Here is a 15,284-nt window from a genome sequence, read left to right as displayed (position 1 = left end):
ATCACGCTAAACTGTCATAGTCGCTTTCATTTTTCAAAACCAGACTGCTGGACGGTAAAATTCCGGGTAGTGGACATGCGCCCAAACATATGAAAAGTGAATGACAGTGATCGCTTAGTGACTATTCCATGTATCTCAAGGTACCCAGTCTGTATTCGAGTGGCACCGCAACATCGTAAAAAAAATAGCTGTCTATAGCCTAAAAAAAGCTTTTTCAAAAATCCTCATAGTACTGACATCTGTGGAAAAAAAGACAACGAAAAATCTTGGCGACCGTCATCAACAGTCGCAATATTATGTATGTGCGTAGTGACAAACCTTCTGGCAAACTCCGCAAATGGCAGCGAGTCGGGGAACCCTTGCTTGTACATCCGAGCTGCTTCCAAAATTTGAAATCCACGAAACTGAAAAATAATAGAAATACATTGTGACCAATCTTGATATATAAACATTTAAAATTACTGCCGGTACTTGGATTATTGTGGATGAGTATCATCGTTGAACAACAAACTAGACAAAAATATTGAAATCTTTTAGTACACAACCATGATACACGATTTACACACAACGAAGGTTTGATAGTCCCAAGAATTAACAATAAATATGGGACTCCAACACTGTAATATATGGTTCCAAACATTTTTAATTTGTTGCCGATGAATGTTAGAGGTCAAAATAAAATATGAAACAAAAGCAAAATAAAGGAATGGGTAAATGATCAACAGTTAATTTTATGAAAATTGTAAAATGTTTATATATTTGTATGTTTGTATATTCTTAATTTTTCTCTCTTTTTCTGTGTGTATTTTAGGTTAAAATGTATTAAAAAAGAACTCCACCGACAAGACACACAAGGTGGCTCGGTGGGTCTCTGCAATTTTTTTTTAAAAATATGTTTTAAATAAATGTATGCAATTCGCAACATCGCAGGAGGCTACTCCCTCTTGAAAACCGGCCACAAGCCCTACACCAAGAAGAAGAAGAAGAAGGAACGTTCACCATTTTGCCCATTATTGAACATCCATCCTGCATTCATTTTTGGAACTTATATATATGCAATGGTCCTGGAACCCTTTCGCACGTGGGTAGAATTTCAATGGATTTGGAAATATGGCTGATTGTGGTGCCATCAGTTGAGAAACCTGTCAAGTATATGTATAGCTTGCTCCATTCGATACACCTATAATATTGACATCATCCATAGGGTTAATAATCCAGTGTCTGGATAAATAATAATACATTTTATAATTAAAATTTAACATTGTTTTAAAATCAATATAAATATTTTATTATAACTTAATTATAATGTTTACCGGTTAGCTTGGAGACCGGTTTACATTATAATTAAGTAATAATAAAATATTTACAGTGATTTTAAAACAAAGTTACATTTTAACATAACATGGAAAATCACAAAGTTAGTGATTCAAATATAAATTATATTAATACATTATTTGACATCTCAACAAAGATAGGTAGAATATGAAAGTCTGTATAGTTATAGGGCTTATGACCGTCAAAGGCTGGTTTATATAATCACTATACACGTGAAACATTCACCAATTCTACCCTTGATTGACAACCACACTACTCACTATTCAGAACCCCTAGATATATTGATCAAACTCGTGACACAGTTCATGTGAGTTCACTACCGACATCTATGTTATAGGCACACTCGAAATGTTGTATATAATAATAAATTGAAAATATTGGAGACTTACCTGTGACCTGAGCAGCGGCACGTCGAGGGTGCCTTCCTGGCCCGGCAGGCAGGAGTCGGGCTTGCGCGGCAGGGCGCAGTACACGAAGCGGGGCCGCGTCCGGCGCAGCGCCCCCAGCAGGCACTCCACCCCCGCCTGCACCTGCGCCACCACTGACCGCCGGTTCACTACCACCGCGCCTGTAGACAACCAATCAATCAGTCTCACCCAAATCCTTACCATTCATGAGCTACCTGCATCGGTTCAAGCTCTTTGATGAGACACCTCAAGATGTCCCTCACCTGTCGATGCTTTGCCCCTATTTCAGCTTTCGAAAACAACAACTGGAGGCGCATTACAGGAGCCTATCCAACATCGGATCCAACGTGAGATGGTATCATACATGATCAGTCAAGGAACCTGGTTTTGAGCTCACCCAAATCCTTATGGATCACAGTGGGTTCATGAGCTACCTGCAACGTTTCAAGTTCTCCGAGATGATGAGACACCTCAAGATGTCCCTCACCTGTTGATGCTTTGCCCCCTTTTCAACTTAAACAGCTGGAGGCCCGTTGCAGGAGCCTGGGCGAGGACCTATCCGACATCAGATCCATGTTAGTTTACAACTTCTTTCAACAACCCAAATGGAACTAGACTAGCAATTAACCCATGATGGCATATTGACCAATGATGCTGGTAGGTTGTAAATCACTCATATGGCTTGACAATCGAACGACACTCCCAGAAGAGAGAGTATATGTGTTGATGAGACACTTCAAGATGTCCCTCACTCCTTGATTCTTTACCCCCATTTCAGCTTTCAAAGACAACAGCTTTAGTGCATCAAATTTCGTTGTTCGTATTGCCGGTTAATGGTTGACTTGCTATACTTGTGGCGCTGAAGAGCTTACAATCATCAGTCCATGCCCTGAAGAAACGCAGCCAAAAACATCAGAGACTAGCAATTGACCAAGGTTGGCATATTAAGCAATGATGTTGGAAGGTTGAAAAACAATCCAGGCCATAAAATCACTTATTTAGCTTGTCAGTTGGCTTGACTGGCATATTTTAATTTAAAGTTGGACAGGAGAGGTGATGTGTTTACCGGTGGTGAGGGTCCTTCTGATGCTGGAAGCTCTCCGCAGACTGGCCTGGGCATCGGGACCGGCTCCACACAGTCCCCGACTCCACACAAACAGGCGGGACATCTCCTCACTGCGGAAAGGAAAGCATGTCAGCATTTATAACTTCTCTACCAAGCTAGTCTAATGGACCCGTTCGGAAGGTAATGTTGAGTTTATTGAAACTCTTAATGTATTATAATATCTGAATCATATAGAAATAACAATGTATAACGTACTTGAGAATTACAAGTAAAGAATGTAGCATACTTTACATAAGTGTCTGTTGGACCCAGAACGGTAGTTACGATAGTTTTTGTTAGCGCTAGACCCAGGGTTTGGACAAAATGGACCAAGTATCTCATGATGTGGTTTACTGTCATACAGATATTTCAGACTGCATTGGAATGTCATCATCTAGGAGCATAACTTCTCCTGGTACTATATTCTGTATTTTGAAAGTATTATTAACTTTACGGTATGGTAATATAACAATCTCCTTATCATTAATAGTTCACTTTGTGTAATATCATTTAAAAACTCAACTTCACGATTACCGGTTTCGGAATAACCATTACATCGTGAGGTCAACCAGTGACTATACGGTAGTCTAAAATTGACTTGATGAGGAAATATTCCATAGAACCATAACATATAACAACAGCAGTACCACACAGTCTATAGTCAAGTATAGTCTATGGATGACATGATTAGGGAATGGTTATTCTAAAGCCGGGAGTCGTTAAGTATAGTTTTCAAATGGAGTAAAGGATAAATGATAATGAGAGTGTTCTAGGACTGATGGAGTGACACTCACATGCTGCTTTCTTGGAGTATGCCGACAGCACTACGTGTTACCGGATTCTCTCGGCTCGCCTTCAGCCAACCGCTCGCATTGTACATTACCGGATAAGTGCCCTGCAAAGAAAAACAACAATATATTAACCCATAAAAATTCAGTTTTCAACCCTAATGTATGGACTACCTGGAAAGTTTAGTTGTGAATATGAAAAACTACAATGAAGGAGGATAAACGTCAATGAAGGAGGAAAAACGTACAATGAAGCCGGATAATACTTACGGAGCTCAATGCAGCGGAGTGAAGCAGCTGAACGCTGCTCTAACCTCTTTTTCTCTCTCAGATAATGCATACCCGAAAGCACTAAAGCAAAAGTGCAAGAATCCCGTACCCGTAACATGACCTTGCATATATAAGCAGGGTGCAAAAAAATGTGAGGGAAAAAAAAAAAAAAAAACCCTAACGTATGGAAGTAAAACATAAAGTTGGCAAAAGAAGTCTAAATGCAGTAGAAATGCGATCTCTCAGTATGGCAAAACCATGTATAATAGATGTTCAAATGGTGATATATATATAAGGAAAGGGTGCAAAGCTGAGATAAAAATTAATAAATCTCAGTGATAGAAGGGAAATTACTGAATTGGTCCTGTTTTATAAAAATCTCAACAATTTTTTGGACAGCCCTGATCTCCTAAATCAAATACAGCTTAGCGTGTGTCAAAGAGGTACTAGACAAAAATCTATATTCGCGGTATTTGTACATAATGCAAACTACGCCATGTTCTCTCCCAATCTGCGGCTTCACATGTTAGCTAATGCTTTTGTAAGTATAGATTTATTTAATATATTGTTATCCACCTTGAAGTGTGTACTTTCTCAGCATTTCTTCTCCATGTTATAATGGATAAATGTAAACGTTGTGTTTCACTCTCTCTCGCTGCTCGCTGATAGTGTGTGAAGGAGTGCCAGTGCTTACTGTTTGTTATTTTACTATAATTTTATGTTTAAGACTTTTTGTTTCTCTATTATGTAGTGTGTTCATTAGTGTATTTTTATATTAGATGCTGTATACATATGTATATGTATTATGTTAAAGGCATTAGCTGTTCAGTAAATAAATAAGCATAATGCTTCAAATTAATGAAGGTAAATTGAGATGCTTTGGGCATGTGAATCGAATGAGAGGAGAAAAAAAAAAGTAAAACAAATTTATGAGGCGAATTTAGTTTGAAATAGAAGCAGAGGAAGACCAAGTGGCGATGTGATGGGACTGAATTAAGAAATTCCAAAAATTAGTCTCTCTGTAGCATCATATACAGCTCTACAGCTCTGTAGCGTGTAGTCATTTAATTGTTTGGTAGATAAAGTATTTAAAGTGTTATGATAATAGTAGAGTCTATACTCCAAACGCATTTGACAGACTGTTGCGAATGCTCTTAACACATTGTTTGCGGAAAACACTTAACCTTTCCGGGATTATGGACATAAATGAACGTCGGTGCGAATTTTCCTCAAAGGAGTATCGACGTTGATGAACGCCGAAGTCTATCTGTCAGTTGGTATAATTTAATTTGTATCGTAATGACATCTGTGGATATTTGTATTTAACTTTGTCATAAAATAAAACCTAGAGATGGTGAGCTTTATTTTTAATTTAAATTATTTTCACATAATTTCTATCTTCATAATGGAAAGGTTTTATTTAAAAAAAAATACATATTTAATGTTAAAAAAAAACCCACTCCCCAGAGAAAGTCGGACATCAATTATCTACTCCAAGGTTAAAAGCATCTTTTAGATACTGTTGGTAGAGAGCGGGAGACGCTCATAATTCAATTCAATTCAATTTTATTTATTTAATTATAGTTAACATACACATTACAAACTTAAATTTAAATCGTATACATAAACAAAAATAGAAATAAGCACGAATACTATTGCTAAAGGTTCAGAAGAATCCCGCTTTGGAAAACTCCTTCAGACACATGGGACAGATCAATATCCAATGAGATATTGTTCAACATAGCGGTAGCTCTTCCAACAGGCATAACCATCGGCAGGTTGGTCCTGTGTATAGGAATGTGAAACAATCTATGTCGACGCTGTCTTAGGTAACTATCGGTTCTATTTAAGCGTTCTATTTGCTTACTTTTAGTAGAGCATGTACAGATGGGAATTGGGTTTACAGTTACTTACGATTAGTATACTGAGGGTTGGAAAGCAGACTGTCTGAGTATAATTAGAGTTAGGGTTGAAGAAAAAATCGCCTGAAAACAACATGTTAATTTGACTAAGCTGAATAAAAAATGTAATTCTTATTTTGCTGATTTGAGTCTCAAGAGAGAGATCAGAATCTAAGAAGGCCCCTAGCAATTTGAGGATGATCTTCTCTATGTTGAGATTGGTGGATGACAATCATGTGAGGAAGAAGAGCGAGGACACTGACCTGCATGTGATGCAGCACAAAGTGCATGGGGTGGGGCGCTCTCTGCATCAGCTTGGTGGGAGCGGCGCCCCACATGACGGCCGCCCTCTCCACAAAGCTGCTGTCCGAGGCGCCCGGATGCATCGACTCCTCGTCCAGCAGCCTGAGGAGACACGAGACACATTAAGACGCCATAATAAATGCTGGTAAAGTAGAGATGGATGAAGCATAGAGACTACTACTATCTATCTAACAAAGGCAGAGAGAAAAAACGAAACATCTATGTGTCTTTGCAAACAATCTTCGCCTCTTTCACATTCATGCATGTCTTCATACATACTCGCCAATTATTCAGACTCCTGATCTGACCACTTTCAAGTATTTTAAATACTTGATGATGACATGTTTTCCATGTCCATTTATTCCATATTCTTCCTATTTCCATTTCCACTCCTAAAAAAATTATTTTACTGTTATTTTCTCATTCATTCTACGTCACCAAACCATCTCAACACATATTTCTTATTTTATAAATAATACTTTTCTTTTAATGATAATGTCCTTTAGAGACTAAATAAAGAGTTCACACATTCGTGGAAGCCTGGGGGTAACAGGCATCAAAAGCAAGGTAGAGGAAAGGCAATTGAGGTGGTTTGGGCACAGGACGCAGAGAACCCGATCATATTGTGAACCAGGCAATCGCCATGGATCTTCCTGGAAAGAAATCTAGAGTAAGACCGAAGAATTCATGGATGCTACAGAAAGATAACATGATTCGAAGGCATGGCTTAGGTGACGTTGTCAATGATAAAGGACCTACAACCTGAGGACGAGGAGAGCTGATCCAAACAGTCTACAAAGACGAAAAGTTGGGACAGAGCCAGGAAGAAAATCAATCGATAATAATGCTTATCTCAACTTTGCATTCTTTCCTTATATCGGTAGTGTAAAGGCAAAGGGGTATATCTGTCTCGGACCAAATTTTACAGGAGAGCAAAAACAAACTTGTTAAATTAAATAACTCATTTGTTTTATGTATTTTTACATGTACAAATCTTAATAAAACTAAATAAGTATTGCAACTATAGCTGTATCCTTTTGCCAGATTATGGAATACACTATTTTGGACATTTTGTGGAACAAACTTAGAAAACATTTTTTTTTACACATATACCCCTTTGCCATTACACTACCGATATATCACCCTTCGAACATCTACCGTACACAGACATGATGATTCAATTACAGACAGACAATGGTAGGATAGGACAGTGCTACCAATCTCAGAGACACAATATTCAGCCACTAGAGTCGTCACACATCAATTCTCCACACATTTGTACATCAGCATTCAATCCACTTCCATCCTTCTTTTGCAAATTCTTTGTTATTCTGTTGTTGCATGGCACCCACCACAGCAAGCCCTTCCGGTCCACGTCCCGCAGATCTGCTTGGGAAGTGCGCAGCATGGTGCTCTGCGGAGCCTTGTCCAGCAGCTCCACCATGGGTCCCGGATTCATGACCTCGGTGATCCAATCTGCAATATCAAAACAGGTATTAATGGACCAGAATGACTACTACTTCACCCACTGCACAGGTTACGCATTCCCGAAAGGGTACAGTGTAAACTCTGTCTACTCATGTATAAATTAATATATAGCGCATTATTTTTTTGACATCTCAACATAGATGAAGAAGAATATGGAATTCTGGGCATTTAAGGGACTTACGACCCAACTGGAATTGGAATTGGAGGTAATCCAGATTCGTGAACAAGTATTTAGACACACTCAAAATGTTGTACATAACACATTGTTATTGAGCGGTTTTTTTTATCAACTCTGACCCTAATTAGTACACTAATCACAACTAACCTAATCACAAGTAACGGAAAATCCAATTCCGATCACAGTACAATGTATTTTGACGTCAATTGTGATCACAATACAATGTATAAAAAGTAAGCAAATAGAACGCTTATAAGCATCTTCCACTCTCTACTTACAGTCTGTAAAAGTGTTTCCCGCAAACAATGTGTTAAGAGCTGTGTATTCCGGACCAATTGTTTGGTAGACATCTCACGCTTCGATTGGCTACAACAACTGCTAAGGATAAAGTAATTTTACAAGCTCACAACCTTCATTCTTCAAGCCCTAATCCGCACCCTAATGGTGCATAGGGTACTGCATCATATAAACACAGTGTTATCTTGTTCGTTAACACATGAAGGAAAGGTGATCAGTCCTCCGTTTCAGGCACCAGTCCAAGGTAATAATGAATAAATATTAGAGTGAAAAATCACTTATATTTATTTTAATCCCCCCTGGGAATCGAGCTCGGGACTTCTAGAACGGTAGCCGAGCATACTGCTGCTTAGACTACGGGGGTGGACGAAAGCGCATACCAAATTTGGCAAGTTTGTCTTTGCTGTTGCGAGACTGTCTCTAGGGCAAGTGGGGGGTATCTGTCCCTACCTTCCTCTGGCAGCCCCTCCTGGCGGCAGGCAGCGCGCGGCGCCAGCACGGCGCGCTCGTGCGCCAGCAGCTGCAGGCGCTCCTGCAGGTAGTTGGCCGCCAGCTGGCGCAGGCCCGCCGGCGCGCCGCCCCCGCCGCCCAGCCCCGGGGGGTCCACCAGCAGCAGCGAGGACGTCGTGCGCGCGCTCGTCGTCAGGCATCTGGGGGAGAGAGAGAGACGTGAACACCATACTCAGGAATGGGGAGAGAGATGTGAACACCATACTCAGGAAGGGAGGAGAGAGACATGAACACCATACCCAGGAAGGGAGAGAGAGAGAGGGAGAGAGAGAGAGAGGGAGAGAGAGAGATAGAGAGAGAGAGAGAGAGAGAGAGAGAGAGAGAGAGAGTGAAAAAAAAAGAAACAGAAACATGAACACTAGAGTAAGGAAGACATAAATATCATAATCAGGAAAAGAGAACGAGAGAGAAACATGAGCACAAACTTAGGAAGGGAAAAAGGCTTTAACACCAACAGTCCCAAATTAAGTTAAAGTTAGGAAGGCTGAGATGCATGAACATCAGACTCAGATAGAGATAGAGATAGAGAGAGAGAGAGAGAGAGAGAGAGAGAGAGAGAGAGAGAGAGAGAGAAACATGAACAATAGAGCTAGAAAGGCAAAGAGACATGAACACGATACTCAGGAAAAAAGACAGAGAGAGAGAGACATGAACACAGACTTAGGAAGGGAAAGAGGCTTTAACACTAACAGTTCAAAATTACGTTAAGGCTAGAAAGGCTGAGATGCGTGAATACCGGAAATAGAAATGGAAGGAAAGAGAAAACACTAGACTTAGGAAAGCAAAGAGACATGAACATCATACTCAGGAAAAGAGAGAGAGAGACATGAACACCAGACTTAGAAAGGGAAGGGACGTAAACACCAACAGTACCAAATTAAATAATCAACCCTTCAAAATATGAATGAAATTACCTGTTAATTAGAGCGACCAAGCAATTGAAGAACTCGGTGTAGAGACCGATGACCAGTCCTTCGAGGGCTTCCTGCCCGGATATCTCACGATCCATTCCACGGTCAGTCGGGGATGGCGTTCTGGAATAAACAGAATAACAAATTGACTGATGAAGTACCTATGCAAAAATCTAAGCAATATGCGGAGTTGAGTCAAGTGGATAACTCGGAAGGCAAGAACAGAAATCTTATGGATTAAAAAAAAAATTGATTGGTTTCTTTCTACCTGTATCTTAATTCAACTCTTTCCATTTCACTGTTTTTTTATTCCAAATGAAGTTATATGTAGTTTGATATGTTCCCGACCAATACCGGAAAGAATACTAAAATTGGTCTTTATTTGAGAAATATTTTTGTTGTTATTATTGTTGGACAAATAATAAAAAAAGGACCATTTCTGAAAAAAGTCTTTTCAAAAAAAGTCAGCAACTTTTTTTTTAAATGGTGCATAGGGCACTGCGTCATATAAACGCAGTGTTATCTTGATCGTTAACACATGAAGGAAAGGTGATCAGCCCTCCGCTTGAAATGAAAAAATCACTTATATTTATTTGACGCCCCCCCCTAGGAATCGAACCCGGGACCTCCAGAATGGTAGCCGAGCGTGCTGACCATTACACTTTGGAGGCGGACAACTCAGAAACTTTAGCAAACATATAAGAAAAAATCTCAGCACTGAAACAATTAAACGTTATAATGACTATATTGCATAACAATTGTCAATTTATATAAGGCTGTTATCCAATGGAAGTCAAATCCGAATACTTATAATACAAATATATCTGAACTGCAGAATCCCAAGGCCGATGGACAATTGTGAGACACATTAGAGACTAAGAGTAAGTACAGAGTGAAAACGCAGTGCCAACCTTGCGCCAGCCGTTCCCGCCCCGATGGCTCCGCTGAAGAGTGCCCGAGACAGCTCCTCGGCGCAGCAGCCGAGGAGCTGGGCCGCCCTCGCTCCCGCGGCCGGCTCCGCAAACTGGTATCTTCCACTCACTGCAACACAACACATCAAATAACTTTCCGATTCAAGCAACGTTCAATGCAGTTTCATCACTTTACCAAGAAAATATGTAGCTTAAGTTTATATTTTGGGTATAATTGCAAAAAACGTTATCTTTAAAAATCCCTTTTATAGTAATCCCTATTATTTAAAGCTTTTAGCCGGAATAAAGTACCCGCTTTAAAACTTAAAGTTGAATTAACTTTTAAAACCACATATATATGACATTTCAAACTACTTGGCAGTTTATAGAACGTTTAAAACTTTATAATATGCATCATTAAGTCAAAATTGCATATTTTCGAGTTAACGTTTTTTGCCAGTGCTCCCATGATATATTGTTAAATATGAGTAACTAACTAACTAACCATCACGCCACTTAGGCAGAGGGAATAGGAAGCCACACCACTCTGTCTTTGCAGACATTTTCCGAAATGTGTTTTTTACATTTGAAATAGGTGTTTTTTACGCCTGCGGACCACTGGCGACGGGATTTGATAATTGTGTACATATAATTTAGACCTTAACAAAGAGATTGGTATAAAATATTCATATGAAAACATTGAATAATACCTTCATTTCTGCCTTTGAAATGAGGCCGCCGCAGAAGGTAACAATACTCTTACCGTCCTAAAACATCAATCGACCGAACGGGTAGAAATACCTTTTCCGTACTAAGTGTGTTAAAAAGACGCATTGGATATTTTGAAGAGGCAGCTCACCTTTGACAGCCCCCGCGGCGGCCAGGTGCCAGATGGCGGCCAGCACCCTCCAGAGGCAGAGGCGCTCCCGCTCCGCCACGCCCAGCTCGGCCAGCGCCTCGCCTAGCCGTGCCAGCGACGCGGCCTCCTCCCCGCCGGCCCGCACCCCGTCCAGCAGCAGCGTGCGGCGCGTAGCACCCTCGCACCCGTGGATCACCCTGGAAATGAAGGGATCTATCAAGGTCGCTCAGACAGAACAGCGTCGGGTGGAAATTGGATCTAGCTGACCAACTTAACTAATTAACTACTAATCGTGCGTCGTTGTGGTTCCGTGGTTAATGTCGCGGACTCTTGAGTCAAAGTTTCTCAGTTCGACTCTACCACAATTTGATACCTATTTCTAATAATGAGCCGCTTAGGCTCACAAAAATAGTATGAAATTGAAGTATTTTTGTAAATATTAAAAAAAAAAACAAATATTTCTCTATTTTTAATTTTTTTTAAAAAAACATCCCCTTCACTGACTACACTGGGGTAGGTCTTTCTAATATCTTGATGGTGGTTTTACAAACTAATATTTATTTAGATTGACAGGGACAGGGACAATGGAAACTATTAAATGAAAATTCACCATTAACTCACGACACAATTTAGTTGCGCATTATCTAATAATTTTCACAACTTAGTTCATAAAATAAAATTGCTTTGCAAGAGTGGTCTGTCGGGAAGCCTAGATGCTTCTGTATCAGGTGTGGTTAGGACAGCTTTCAATGGGGATAGTCCCCATCTCCCAACTGCATTCTCGGATCTGGTACAAAAGCATCTAGGCTTCCTTAAGATCACTGACAACCATTCGCCGACTACCTCCAGCAAAGCTTCAGTGGCCACTATGGGCTAGGAGACTGCACACTCCACCTGTAAAGTGAATGCAGATGGGTGGAGATAGAAACAGACAGAAGTAGAGGTGATTACCAGTTGAAGATGTCGAAGGCCCCGTCGAGCCGCTGGCGGAGCGGCACGCGCGAGGTGTCCAGCAGGTGCGCCTGCAGCGCGGCGCCGGCCAGCGCGCCCGTCTGGTCGTAGTGCAGCGTCAGCGCCTGCGCGCAGCCCGAGCGCCCCCCGCCCGCGCTGCCGGCCGCCTCCAGCGCCAGCAGCGCGCCGCGCACGCGCCCCGCCCACGGACCCGCGCTCGCGGAGCCCTGACCTGCACACGGCAACACATGGCGGTCATGACACATTCCAGTACTCGGACCTCGCATACAAGTCTCTGCTATAGTGAACTCGCACACACTGTGTTATGAGTTCATTCAATTTTTCAATTCAATTCATTTTATTCAAAAATTAATATATACATTACAAACAAAACATTTAAGGCACAAAACATTAAAAAGTAAGCAAGAAGACTCTTGTAAAAAATGTAGATGAATCCCGCTTCGGAATACTCCTTCAGACACATGGAACAGATTAATATCCAGTGTTATATCGTTCGACACAGCGGTAGCTCTTCCTACAGGCATAACCATCGGCAGGTTGGTCCTGTGTATAGGAATGTGAAACAATCTATGCCGACGCTGTCTTAGGTAACTATCGGGAACATACAGACTGATGCTCCGGATAATTTCAGGATTATCGACCATACCGCGCAACAATCTAAAAAAATGCGTAATCAAATACACATACCTTCTAGTATCAATAAACTCGTACCGTATAACGGGGCTACTTGAACTTTCAATACAAAAAAAAACTATTTAGATCTGTATTTGGTATATAATAATGAACGTATCGACATGATTCATTGTTTCCCTGACAGGTGACACTTATTGTCACCATACGTTCATTATTGTAGACCAAATACAGATTGAATATATTTTTGTACTGGGCTGAAGTAACACATCAAAGTTCAAGTAGCCCCGTTTTATGGTATCTAGATGTTTCAAGAATTTGAGTACATAGTGTGATCGAAACCTTCGACTAAAGTGAACTTTGTTTGGCGCAAGAATGAAGAATGACAGCCTTGCGTCCTCGGGTAGTAACCATATAGTAGTTGGTAGAATGGGGATGGTGTTTACCTGCCAGGTAGAGGGCGCACCGGCGCAGCGCGCTGCTCTTGCCGGCGGCGCGGCGGCCCAGGAACACGAGCGCCTGGTCGCGGCGCGAGGCCAGCATGGCGCGGTGCGAGGCCTGCGCGGCCGCGTACAGGTGCGGCGGCGCGTCCTCCCAGCGGCAGCCCTTGAACATGGCGGCCACCTGTAATGAGACGCGCACAGGTTAGCGCTAAGTTATGCGAGCTAGTACAGGTGTGGAGAATCGAACCCTGCACCTCCAGCACGGTAGCCAAACCATTCCTGAATTCAAGATCCAGGAACGCAGGACAGACAACTTGGGTATCAAATAGCATCGCGTCCATCCAATGCGGTCCTCTATGTACCATCTGAGTGATGATAGAACTCACAGAAATAGTTAGTGCATCATATTTAGTTGATTGTACTATTGGTTTACGGTTAGACTCACTATGGTTGTGGCGCTAAAGAACTTACAACCATCAATCTATGTCTCGAAGAAACTAAAGAAATGGAACTAGACTAGCAATTGACCAGGGTTGGCATATTAGCCAAGGATACTCAATGGTTGAAAATCGGTCCAGGCCATAAAATCAATTATATAGCTTGTCAATTAGCTTGAAAATCAAACGACACTCCCAAAAGAGAGAATGCGTGTGATAATGAGACACCTCAAGATGTCCCTCAACTGTTGATGCTTTGCCCCCATTTTAGCTTTCAAAGACAACTAACTGCTGGAGGCGCGTTGCAGGAGCCTGGGTGAGGACCTATCCGACATCGGATCCATGATAGCTCACAAGGAACGAGAGGTGGTATAATACATGATAAAAATAGTGAAGGACATTGGTAACATAAAACCAAGCTAGGACACAAAATGCCGAACCCTCTTCTAGTGGAACGACAGTCAACAGTTGGGCTTCTCCTGAAAAGTTTAACGTGGTTTCTTCCCAGCAATGAGTAAATGCTGACTTCCTGAATGATGAGAAGTGCTTGATTGGCCCACACTAGTTTATACCTCCTTTTCCCAACAAAGATTAAAATAAAACGCGTTTCTTTTATTAGAAGAAACAAAAATCCACTTAATGATCCATAAACCTTGTACATAATAAGCTAGGCACACACAGAAGATGATCTGACCAACACGTTGAACTGCAAAGAAAACTCGCCTTGTCGGAGTAGATGGTCAGCGGCGCCGGGGGGTTGATGAGGACCAGCCCGTGGCCAGCTCCCGTGTGCACCAGGTTGCTGCCGTACCTCTGGCGCAGGGTGTGCAGGGCCGAGCTCTCGTTCAGGTAGCGCAGGGAGGCCAGGTCCTCGGCCAGGTCGAACTGCGAAGGGTTGGCCTGGAAGGAAAGATATTTTGGATATAAAAAACATTGATGCGAGCAGAGTGAAAAGCAGAAGTAAAAGTGGAGACCATGGGACATGAAGAGAGGAATAGGCTGGCCCCAGGGAAGATGGGTTGATTGTCCCCGTCGCGTGTATTAAAATTGGATTGAAAAATCCCAAACAAGAGAAGTCTGGAATAAAATAGAAGAGGCCTACATCCCGCAGTGGACAGACGACTGACGAAGAAGAAGGGTACATCAGGGAGCCTAGATGCTTCTGTATCAGATCCGGGAATGCAGTGGGACAACAACAACAACAGCAAAAAATTTACATCTACCTCTTTCTTTTCTTTTGAATATTTGAAATTCAATATTTTTAAGCGGCAATTTATGCTGCCTCGACACTTATTCCTCTACTGACCTCCTGGTTCCTCTCTATGAGATGAAATATCCTCTGACAGCGCAGTGGCTGACGAAGAACAAGAAGAAGATTCTTTCAGCATTTTCCCTTTAGAACATCTATCACTCCTTCGTGATTTCACTGCACATTCGTCTATAAGATTGAAAGCTTTTAAATGTAAACTGACAGAAAAACGGGATATAATTTTGTTTCACATTTTCTATAAATTCATAAAACAAAAACGAAAAATTGCT

The 15,284-nt window shown here is 41.5% G+C and overlaps 1 protein-coding gene across 4 annotated transcripts in view; it reads right to left on the bottom strand.

Moving 5' to 3' along the window:
- The window catches only part of Mhcl (Myosin heavy chain-like), a 186,636-nt gene that overhangs the window by 74,400 nt on the left and 96,952 nt on the right, over positions 1 to 15,284 (bottom strand). For all 4 annotated transcript variants that reach the window (XM_088256444.1, XM_088256445.1, XM_088256446.1 and 1 more), the window contains 13 exons: positions 14,469 to 14,645; positions 13,312 to 13,489; positions 12,215 to 12,446; positions 11,264 to 11,460; positions 10,405 to 10,534; positions 9,497 to 9,616; positions 8,523 to 8,722; positions 7,462 to 7,585; positions 6,070 to 6,211; positions 3,642 to 3,742; positions 2,809 to 2,918; positions 1,725 to 1,903; positions 319 to 404 (listed from right to left, as the gene is read on the bottom strand). In XM_088256444.1, the coding sequence (XP_088112570.1) occupies positions 319 to 404; positions 1,725 to 1,903; positions 2,809 to 2,918; positions 3,642 to 3,742; positions 6,070 to 6,211; positions 7,462 to 7,585; positions 8,523 to 8,722; positions 9,497 to 9,616; positions 10,405 to 10,534; positions 11,264 to 11,460; positions 12,215 to 12,446; positions 13,312 to 13,489; positions 14,469 to 14,645 (1,976 nt within the window). The remainder of the gene's footprint in view (positions 1 to 318; positions 405 to 1,724; positions 1,904 to 2,808; positions 2,919 to 3,641; positions 3,743 to 6,069; positions 6,212 to 7,461; positions 7,586 to 8,522; positions 8,723 to 9,496; positions 9,617 to 10,404; positions 10,535 to 11,263; positions 11,461 to 12,214; positions 12,447 to 13,311; positions 13,490 to 14,468; positions 14,646 to 15,284) is intronic.

Source organism: Brachycentrus maculatus, unplaced genomic scaffold (assembly GCF_059751285.1).
Source record: "Brachycentrus maculatus isolate JH-2025_06_01 unplaced genomic scaffold, ASM5975128v1 h1tg000061l, whole genome shotgun sequence".
In the NCBI taxonomy this organism is placed as follows: Eukaryota; Metazoa; Arthropoda; class Insecta; order Trichoptera; family Brachycentridae; genus Brachycentrus; species Brachycentrus maculatus.
Note: the sequence above shows the minus strand (reverse complement) of the source record. Positions and strands in the feature narration are given on the sequence as shown.